Source organism: Cotesia glomerata, linkage group LG5 (assembly GCF_020080835.1).
Source record: "Cotesia glomerata isolate CgM1 linkage group LG5, MPM_Cglom_v2.3, whole genome shotgun sequence".
NCBI classification, from domain to species: Eukaryota; Metazoa; Arthropoda; class Insecta; order Hymenoptera; family Braconidae; genus Cotesia; species Cotesia glomerata.
The window spans coordinates 16827076-16838108 of record NC_058162.1 but is presented as its reverse complement, the minus strand read 5'-3'; the positions used below and the strand labels follow the sequence as shown (position 1 = coordinate 16838108).

The window sequence follows — 11033 nt, the reverse complement described above, 5'->3', positions numbered from 1 at the left end:
TGAGCTCATTCTGTATGTTGAATATAATTGAAACTTCACTATTAAATCCTTTTCATCTGAATTTTAGTGATCAGGTAATCTAAAAGTATAAAAAAATCTTAAAATATGTCAAATATTTATAAGTTATCAGCATTAAAAAATCGATGAAAGTTATATGTGCTTACATTCAGTTTTAAAAACGACTCAACAACTTGAAAGCATATTGAGCATCTGAAGTCAGCATTTTCTTGCTCTGTAAGCTGTAAGATGGTTTTAACGCATTGAACACATGCAATCCAGTGAAAACACGGCAAGCATACGCAGTTTGTTAATCTCACCGAACAAGCAACACATGCAGAAGTTTGTATATTATTATCTGAAATCAATTTTAGTATAGATTTATTATAGCATAATATTTTTTTATTGTTAGTATTTAAACTAATTGCTGTAGTCAAAAATATTTCAAAATTTTAAATAATCAAAGAACTTACAAATATAAATATTTATGACGTCTTCACTTCGAAACGATTGTCGCAGAATCGACATCACAGGATTATTTTCTACATAAGCGAAAATATTAGCTGGTTGAGTTGGATGAAAAACTGCAAATTGTAATGGTACTTCAAGAAAGATTTATCAAGTATGTTATCAAATTAATGCAACGATATTCACATTCTTACCTCGATTCAAGTTTGGAGCATTCACAAAACAATTAAGATCACTTGTGCTTTTTAATAAATTTTTATTCTTCAGAACTCTTAAAAAATGATTAGCACAAGCTAAAAATCGAGGAATGTCTAAGTCACCTTTTTCATATAGATTCATCGCTTCAACGATAATGTTAGACCGTTCAATTAAAAAATTTTGTGTTGGTCTTCGAATAGATTTACCCATTAGCAATGAAGCTACTTCACATTTGTTAACATTTTGTAGTTTAACTAATTCAACTGTAATTATAAAAATTTACTAATTTAGAAAGTATGATACATAACATTACAAGTAACATACTTATACCTGTAAATTGCCAGATACTAGGGTGTGCACCCATTAGTTTATGTAAATTTTTATGATATGACTCAATTGAATTATTTGTGCGGATTTTCAATTTAAAAACACAAATTTTAGTAGGTCCTACTGTTCTCAGCCAGTAGCCATGTACATATTTAATGAAAGGATCAAAAAATATTTTTAAGTCATTTGTAGTATTATTAATTAACCATTCAAAAGCTTCTAAAATACAATGAGCAGGTAAAAACGGCAAACCAGCAATTTTCCGAACAAAAATTTGAGCTTCTTCCCAATTTTCAAGCTGTGTCATGAAATTCTTCCCATACTTGTTTAATTTTCTTACCAAAGCCTGAATACAAATTTTTATTGAGTTAATCAACTAGTTTAAAATATATATTATATATATTATAAAATATATTATAAAATATTAGAATAGACTCCTACCTGCAGGTAATGAAAATAATACCGACAAATTAAAGCATTAGGATAAACCAATGAGACAGCTGAAGCCAAGCCAGATTCATAGTCCACTGTGAACTTCTTGGGCTGAAGATGTGGCGCTAAAGTTGATTTAAAATGGTTTAGTACAGCGATGTAGGTGTTACGTCCTGAGGAACTTTGAAAATATTTAAAAATAAATTATATTTCAATGACTATAATTTTGTTTGAGCGACCTTAGAAATAAAATATAATATTTCTTTTTATACATTAAATAGTATCTAGAATACTCGCTTTAGTGACGCCAGGGTCATTAAAGTGAAGACATACGCAAGACTAAGATATTTTTCCCAGAAAAATACTTAAAAAAAAAATTAAATTTTAGTTTTACCTTTATTTCAAAGGAAAGCCATAAAAATAAAATAAATAGGGCCTTATGTAAAAGGATAAGGGAAAAATATCTTTACCATCTTGTGTACTTAGGCTAAAAAGAAAAAAAAATGACGCATAGAAGAGAAACTTATTTTCCAGATGTTTAAAATTTATCAATTCCGTTGGTTTCTGTTTATTTATTTACTCAGTAAGATAAAGTTTAAAGAATTTGAAAATAATAAAATTTAAATAACGAAATCTTACTGAGATAAAATTTTAAATAATAAATATTAAAAAAATGCAATAATAAATATAAAAAAAATGCAATAATAAATATTAAAAGAAAATTTATAAAATAATTAATAAATACGACAAAACAGATCCCAACAATCTAAACAAATTCAATAGTAATAGATAAAACTAAAATAAGTAACAACTGATCAATTAAAATATCATTAAAACTAAAATAGCATTATTATAAATAAATTTTACAAATAACTAAAATATATGTAAGTGGATGCGTAGGTGCGCATACCCATCCGCTTGCATAAGGGCGTGACCTGGCCGCTTTTCCTAAAGAGAAGGGGGCCTAGAGTGGAAAAGTCCTTTTCTATTGGATGGAAATCGCCCCTTCTAGGACCCACAAGCTAGGACCCCCCAAAAAAACTAAAACTATGGGACTCTCTGGAGAATAGATTCTATTCAGTTCAGTTCATTTTTCCGACTCTGACACAGACTCAGACTAAATTTTATTTTTACCAGTGCAGGCCTTCCCACTGCGTAAAACACTCTTTCGTCTCTTTTGTGAATAGTGAGTAAAATAGTGAGTTAATTATCTTTAGATTTCCGATTCAAGGTTCATCCCCAGAGATTATCCAAATAGTACAGGTATTGTAAAGTTACGTTTCCTGATCTCAGAGCGTTTAGAAATCATTGTTTTTTTTTTATATATTGTGTCAAATCATACGTTCCGATCAACCTTATAATAATTTTTTTTGTAATAACTTTTGTAAAACGTACTTGATTGTACATTTATTTACTTTTCATTTTACAATATATGTATTAACTGCAACCCAAGTCTTATTACTTCTAAAATTAAAACCAGCTAAAATACTCCCGATCCCAATCTATAGATCTTAAATGATCTGGATTAAAATAAATAATTTAAAAATTACGCTAAGACGTAACATAGGCTAAGGTGCTCTTGTTATTCATTAATGCCCAAGTGATAGGAATTGCCTGAAGGTAAATAGTTGAATTCATCAAAAACATGCAAGTGTATGATATAGCTTAATACAGTCATAAATAGTTAATTTAATATACTTACTACATTATTTACTTTGGCCATAATGGTAAAAAGCTGATAAAATTTAGGCTTTCTGGGACATACTTTATATGTTGCGTCAATATAGAATTCTTCCGCAACTATAGTTTGTAAGAACTGTGGATCCCCAATAACAGTAGCAACAGAAGAATCTCTTCCAATAACTGTAGAAACATTTAATCGGCCGGTAGGGTATTCAGTTAAATGATTCCATTTCGGATCGTTCAAAATCTCTGCGTAATTTTCAAGTGAGATTGGAATTGGTGGACGCACAGCTTGTCGCCACCTCATCATAGATCTTTCTATGCTCCGAAAAGTTACAAAAGCTGCAGCATCAGGATGTCTAGAAGAAAGTATAATAATTTATTTTTTGATGCATAATAAAATATTTTCGATTAAACATGCAGAAATTACACTTGTACTCACGACAATACTATCTGATTATAAATACTCCTTAAATCTTGAAGAGATAACTCTGTTGCTTCATGAAGCTCCTTCTTCATTTGCCTAATAATGTCATCCATCACATTGGGATTATGATTATGATTTTTTCTCCATATTATTCTTTCGTTTCTTATTTCACCATGAGCTGGACATTGTTCTCGATTTTTAGCAATGCATTGTATGTAACTAGTAAAACAGGTAAATGACAACAGTAAAATTTAAAAATTAAAGTAAAAAAAGTTCTAAATTTTTTTATTATTGTCAATAGAAATTAAATCACAAGAAAAAGCTTGCATCTCGATGATACTAAAGTCAGCTGACACTTGTCAATTTTTAAAATTTTTATAATAAATCAATAACAATAATAATGATGTTTTTAAAAATTTTCACTAATTGTTTTTTGTTAATTTTCGCATGTAAAATATTTTTATTAAATTTTTTTCACAATAATTTTATTGCTGTTAAATTACAAAAAAATTTCTAATATATGTCAATTTCAGTGTCATTGCATCTCGAGTATTATTTTTAGTCAACAAATCATAGTAATAATAAGAAGAACGAAATATTTTATTAACTTACTTCACGCTGTTATAACTCGATCTTATTCGATAACCGTAATGGATCATTTCATCTTCAGCCATCATTTTTTAATTAATTTAAAAGAAAATATTCTGTACTCTGAATGTTCCGGATCCATACATATAACTAAATTATACACGGGTACACATCGATGTACAGTCGACGCTCTCTGTATTGGACCTCTCTGTATTTGACCGCTCTCCGTATTTGACCACATTCTTCCTCTGTATTTGACGATTTTACACAGCTCTTATGGACAAGGACGAGTCAAATACAGAGAATGGTCCTGTACGGGCGAGTCAAATACAGAGAGCGTTGACTGTACATTATTTCCCCCACTCTTATTAAAAGTTTTCTCGCAAAACAAACGAGCGCTCTTCTGATTTCTTTTAATATAAATTCCACCTTAAGTATCTATGAGTATAAGACGGCTGCAACGTAAAAATTAAAAATGTCACGAAATTGTAATTTTATTAAATTTGAGAGTCATATATATGATGGTTATGCATATCATCTGAACAAGAATTCGAAAAATAAGTAATGAGAAAAAAAATTATGATACTAAAGTTAATGAAAATTAAGTTAACCGACATCTCAAACTTTTTAGAATTTTTTTTATTGAAAAAATTATTACAAAAAAATAATTTTTTTTAATTTTCATTTGTAAAAAACTTGAAAAACTATAAGTGCAATTTTTCAAATATATTTTTTTTTCTAATTTAATTAATAAAAAAAAATCGAAAAATTAAAAACGTCGACTAACTTTAATATTATCTAAAGTTAGCTGACAACTGTCATTTTTTTTATTTTTACAACAAATCAATTAAAATTAAAAAAATGCTTCTAAAAATTTCCACTAATATTATTTTTCAATTTTCACGTGTGAAATTTTTTTGTTAAATTTTTTTCTTAATAATTTAATAGATATAAAATTAAAAAAAAAATTTTCGAATATTCTGTCAACTTCAGTGTCATAAAAAATTAAATTATAATTTTGTATTTATTTTCTTTTTTTCAAATTACTCTCAAGAAATAATTTTTTTGTTTTTTATTAATTTGTTTATAGTTTACTTTATAACTTTTTTTTTTTCAGATATTTACAATGTGATAGAAGGCGAACGAATCAGTGCGGTGGAAGAGCAATTTTCAGCGAGGATGGTAATACTGTGGAGAAGAAAATTCACAATCACCCCCGTGATTATACCTTACACGACATTTCTATCTTCCGAGAAGAGTTGAAAAGAGCAATTAAAAGTGAGCTCAATGATGCTGGCGATATTTATGACCGATTAGCAAGATTGTGAGTATAGTTATTAGTATAAAATAGTTTTTCTAGAAATTTTTTTGTTAACGAGTGAGGCTATTCGCGCATTTCTGCATTAGCACGGAACATGGGATATAACAGTGGGTCACCGGAAGAAGGGCACGGGAAAATGGTACTCACACTGATAAAAAAAAATGACTTGACTCAAGAGCCAAACTCTTGAACCAAGAATACCATTTTGAAGAAAATGATTTTCTTGAGTCAAGATAATAAATTCTTGTGTCAAGAAATTATTCTTGTTCTAAGAAAATTTTCTTGTTTCAAGAATTTATTCTCTTGACTCAAGAAAACAATTTTCTTTAAAATGGTATTCTTGGTTCAAGATTTTGGCTCTTGAGTCAAGATAATTTTTTTATCAGTGCATGTTCAAATGAGTTCCGTGCTAGCACGGGAATGTATGAGTAGCCACTTGCTTAATTTGTTATTATTATTATTATTATTATTATTATTATTATTATTATTATTATTATTATTATTATCATTATTATTATTATTATTATTATTATTATTATTATTATTTAAATTATTTAATTGATGGTCGGATTTATTGAACGTTAGTAAAAATTCTTCAATATTAAATGCCTTACATTGGTTTAGATCTAGTCAGAGACGTACTCGATTTCAACAAACTTACTTGTATTAATATACTTCTGTTTTTTAATTTAGGCATCCTCAAGCTGCTGCTCGGGTGAAAAGAAATAACGCCTTACAATGCATGCGTCGTTGGTCCCAAACAAACATACAGATTCCAAAAGGAAAATCTTTTAAAGAACTGCGAGATGCATTATACACGGATCGTTTCTTAACTTTACGCAAATGTGCAGATGGAACTTTTATTGATTTAATAGTCAATAATGAAAATCTTCCGGCGGAGACAATTGCTTTATGTCACCAAAAGGTATTATATGGTTGTAAAAATGCATCATCATTGTATATAGTTACAACAGGCAAAATAAAGCTTAAAAATTTACCGACAGAAGAGATTTTGATGGTAGTTGCTGATCTCGAAAATTATGTAAGATTTTATTTTTCTTAACTTTTTTAATTTTGTCTATTGTATTATCTATCAGCAATTTTATATATTTAACAACAATAATAATAAATTTGAATGTATAATTAATAAATATTTAATACTCTTCAGGCTGTTCCGTGTATGATTGTCATTGGAAAACAGCGAAAAGAAGCTATTTACTCCGAAGCTTTGGGTATTATTGCAGCAGCAATCCCGTCAGTAAAAATGGTTTACACTAATTTTGAAGTAAGACTAAAGAATCAGGTACAAGTAATTTTTCCACATGCAGAAATTAAGGGAACTTTTTACTGTTATTTGAATGTGAGCATTTAATTTTTTTACTGTCGATAATTTTTTAATTTTATTTACATTATAATATTATTGTTGTTTAAACTACTTTATAGATCATCTACAAGCTGGCAATGAAATATGATCTTCTCAAAGATGACAATGATGCCATTATCATACGAAAAGTGATAGCTTTAAGTATGATTCTTTCAACAGCGACTCAAGAATTATACGTCATACTATGGCAGTCATTACCTTTGACACAAAGGCCACGTTTCGAACCTTTTTTCACTGATTACCATAATATTTGGATTCAAAATGCTGTGAACGAGTGCTGTACTTATGAAAATATAGCCATTTTCAATGATTGTCAACGATCTGCATTGCGTAATTTAATAAATTTTATGAATAATTATGAGAAGAGCACAATTTGGCATGTCTTGAGTAAGTAATTAACAATCAAATGGTTCAAATTACATCTATTATCAAATTATTTAACCTAACACTAATTAAAAAATATTTTAGAATATATAAATAAATTGAGCATGTCTACAGTACGAGATTTACCTAGACTAAACTTAAAAAAAGTCTATATTGCTACGCCAAGGGCCCGATCATTAGTAGATAAAGCGCAGTATTGCGACAATGCAAGAGTGCTAGAGAAAAAGCAAATTACCTTAAATACTTTCATTAAGAGTTGTTCTTTCTTAGTATGCCAAACTCTTGAAAACACTATGTTTGAACGCGAGTATGAAGCTGAGACGGATACTTATTGTTTCTCAGATAATAATTCTCAGCATTCTTCATTTGAATCAGGTTAATTACTTCATTATAACATCCAAATTTACCACTACCAAAATTTGTTCATGTTTTTCTCACAAGTATTTAAACTAATTTCATTGCATTTATCACTACAGGTCTAGATCTTCAAAGCATCGATTTCATCAATGCCGCTGATATTTATGAGGAGTTGGATTATAAATCAAGTAATTTACTTCAATTTATTTCCTTATTACCTACTTTGAAACTTGGAGTTTTATTCCCCGTTCATCCAGTTGAGTCGCGTCAATTGTAGACCAATAAACTTGATTGGGGGAACAAACAATTTGGTTTCTCTTTTAAACAGCGTTGTTTTTATTTTATCTACCAAAATTATTTATTTTTCTTGCAAGTCTCAAAAGAATTTGTTAAGGAGATTATTGAAAAATATTGTCAGTTCTCAATTATCTCTCTTCGCCTGGCTAAACGGATCAAAACTTTAAGCAGTATAAAAGAAATAGTGTGCGGCATAGAATGACATACAATTTTGAATTGCAAGCAATGCTAGGTTGTACATTGGTCAAATATTTTATACATTTTGCTTATTCTTCTTCTTAATTACTTCTGAGCTGTACAATATATACTGATATTTTTTCGACATCTTAAAATTTTGACTTTTAACTAACAACAAATTATTTTTTTTTGTTTTAGAATTGGAAAAAATAACTCAGCTTACTGATGACACAGATAACACCAGGGAAGCTGAAAGCGAGGGCGTAGCTGTTTGTGTTCAACCCGAAGAAGTTGCTGGTGTTCAACCCGAACAAGCTGCTGATGCTCAACCCAAAGAAGTTACTGTCGTACAAGGTAAAATATAAAAATTCATTACACTGATAAAAAATTTAACTTGATTCAAAAATGAAAGTCTTGAACCAAGAATTTTTTAGTAAATTTTAATTTTTAAATACTCTAACTAAATTTTAATTTATTCAGATCCAATGAGTATTGAGAAGGCGACCACACTTATACAACTCATAGGTAACTTTTATTTATATGATAAATAAAATATTATAGACTATTTAATAAGTGCTGATATTATTGTTATTTCAGAAGAAAATGAAAATCCAGCAAGCAGCTTTTTAAATGAAGATGGTGCTTCGATTTTATGCGTTGCATGCTTTGCCACTGAAACGCAATATATGCTTAGTCCATGCGGTCACACCATCCTCTGTAAACATTGTACAATAAAGGTATTGTACCAATTCATCATTGGAGCTACTCCGGAATTTAAATGTAGGGTTTGTGGGAGTCCTTTTGAAGAACTCCAACAACTATTTTTTATAGAATAATAATAATAATAATAATTTTATTTGCATGACTATGTGTCTTTGACATATTTATATAATATTTCGAATATATCTTTTGACATTTTCATTTAATTTTATTTTTCACTTTTCTTAATTTTCTTTTAATTTTCATTAGCCTTTCTTTTCATCTTCCCTCTTCCTACCTTATCAAAAGCTGCTTTGAAACCTATCAACGCTATGTATAATTTTCCTCCTTTCGCCTTTAATTTATTATTTATTAATCCGTTGAGCACAAAGATATGGTCCCTTATTGTCCCTTTTCTTTTTCTGAGCCCCGCTTGGCTTTTCTTTAAAATTTTTCTGTTCTCAATCCATTTATTTATCCTTTCTGTCATCATCGTCGTCAGTAACTTATACCCTGAGTCTAGCAATGACATTCCCCTGTAATTTCCTGTTACTTCTTCATCTCCTGATTTAAACAGCGATATTATCATCTGCTATCTATTAAAACCCAATAAAAATGATAAAATTCGCAGTTTCTTTAATAAAAAAAGGACAAGAAATAATAAATTTAAATTGTAAATAAACACGCATGCGCAATCAATAAATAACGACTTTCGGTCAATTCATCATTCGAATATTTGCACATCCCGGCAATATTGTTTCGGTTTATTGTTGGACTAAGGAATGAATGATAATAAGCTGGATGGTCTTCATCTGTCTGAGACAACTTTATGTCTGAGTAAGTCGTTGTTAGACATTGATGGTTATAACTTATCAGTACAAATCATGTATTATCCGTACGAATACTTGTGGTATCGCGATTTGAGACGCTGTAAATATTAAATTATAATTTATATTTCTTTTCTCATAATTAATATTTGAGTTATTAAAAAATTACTTAGTAACCAAATTAACTTTTCTAGGGACATATGCTGAGGATGAACGCTTGATCTATCTACGTACTCGTCATTACGATTTACGTTTTAATACAGCCTGGCGATACGTGAAGTTATATAATCTTGATTGGTGGCAGTAAGTAATTGTTTTAGCAAATTTTCAATATAATAGTGACAATTATAATTATTAATGTTTTCTTATTATTAATATTAATAATTTATATTTATTTCAAGTCAATCTAACGCTTATTATATTTTATTTCAATAGAGATATTGCCAACGACGCAGTGTTTCGACGTCGAAACAAAGATGCTGACGACTGTTACGACAGGTTTTGCGACTTGGTAGATAAATTCATGGTAAGTAATACTCAATATAAATTAATATTTAATCATTGAACAATAATTTTCATTTTTATTAATGATAAGCTTTTTTTTCTCTTAGGAAATTCGCTTGATGGACCGAAAAGAGAGACCCTACTGGGAGCATTATAAAATGCTTCGTTGGTTTTATCATGACTGTCGTAATAAGTTCCCTGACAATTAAGGTTCTTTCTTATTCCACTTAAGCCTCAAAATATATAATAATGTCAATCACAATGTGTTTATTATAGAAATGATTGAATAAATAAAATAATTCCATATTTCTGAAAAAGAATCGTCTGCTAAATTCTTTATTAATTAAGAATATTCTTTACTCTTAAAGTGATTCATAAAAATCTATATTAACTAGAATGATTATTCAATTTTTAATTTATTTATTTGTTAAATTTACAAATTTTAACAATAATCATCAATTATTTTTTGTTAAAATTAGAATTTTTTAAAAAATAAAATTACAAATATTACACTAATTTACTTTAATTTGATAAACTATTCAGAAATATTTTTAATAATTTATATTTCCTCTTTATTTAATAATTTTTATTATTTAAAAAATTTTAATAGTTTTATTTTTAAAAAATTCTCTTTATAACTATAAAAAAATTTCATCTCTTTTTTCGCGTGTTACTCTAGTAAGATTTAACAAAGTAAATCCACTTGTTGCTTTAACAATTGTTAAAACTAAAACAATCCCAAAAATTTGCTCAAATAACACTTTTACTAAACAAAAATAGACGCGCGATGTTTACCATACTCTGAAGTAAACTTTAAATGAAGCAAAACTACTCTTTCCTGGATATTTATATGCATTATTGTCAAAGTATATGTAATTTTAATTATTATTAACACTTCATGCATGAACCATAGAGAAAAAGGAGTCAATGCTCAGCTTCACCCTCCAATTTAGAAAAAAGTAT

At 28.6% G+C, this 11033-nt stretch overlaps 3 protein-coding genes across 5 annotated transcripts; 2 read left to right on the top strand and 1 right to left on the bottom strand.

Annotated features, from left to right (window-relative positions):
* Positions 1–444: 444 nt before the first annotated feature.
* LOC123266067 lies at positions 445–8876 on the top strand. The gene is made up of 10 exons (XM_044730101.1): positions 445–619; positions 5238–5444; positions 6135–6483; positions 6610–6801; positions 6885–7212; positions 7294–7584; positions 7686–7754; positions 8239–8394; positions 8521–8565; positions 8638–8876. Exons 1-10 carry the CDS (start codon positions 594–596, stop codon positions 8874–8876), a joined length of 1902 nt encoding a protein of 633 aa, XP_044586036.1. The 5' UTR covers positions 445–593.
* On the bottom strand, positions 2850–4321 carry LOC123264915. 3 transcript variants are annotated; one of them, XM_044728442.1, is made up of 4 exons: positions 4145–4321; positions 3548–3751; positions 3125–3464; positions 2850–3036 (listed from the first exon to the last, which is right to left on the bottom strand). In XM_044728442.1, the coding sequence occupies exons 1-4, from the start codon at positions 4207–4209 to the stop codon at positions 2974–2976; spliced, it is 672 nt and encodes a 223-aa protein (XP_044584377.1). In that variant the 5' UTR covers positions 4210–4321; the 3' UTR covers positions 2850–2973. The 3 variants fall into 3 exon arrangements, with proteins under 3 accessions (XP_044584377.1, XP_044584378.1, XP_044584380.1); XM_044728443.1 differs by having other exon boundaries at positions 3137–3464; XM_044728445.1 differs by having other exon boundaries at positions 3188–3464.
* Positions 8877–9344: 468 nt separating the features above from the next.
* LOC123264916 lies at positions 9345–10365 on the top strand. Its single transcript, XM_044728446.1, has 4 exons — positions 9345–9669; positions 9761–9869; positions 10002–10092; positions 10178–10365. The coding sequence occupies exons 1-4, from the start codon at positions 9522–9524 to the stop codon at positions 10277–10279; spliced, it is 450 nt and encodes a 149-aa protein (XP_044584381.1). The 5' UTR covers positions 9345–9521; the 3' UTR covers positions 10280–10365.
* The last annotated feature ends 668 nt before the right edge of the window (positions 10366–11033 follow it).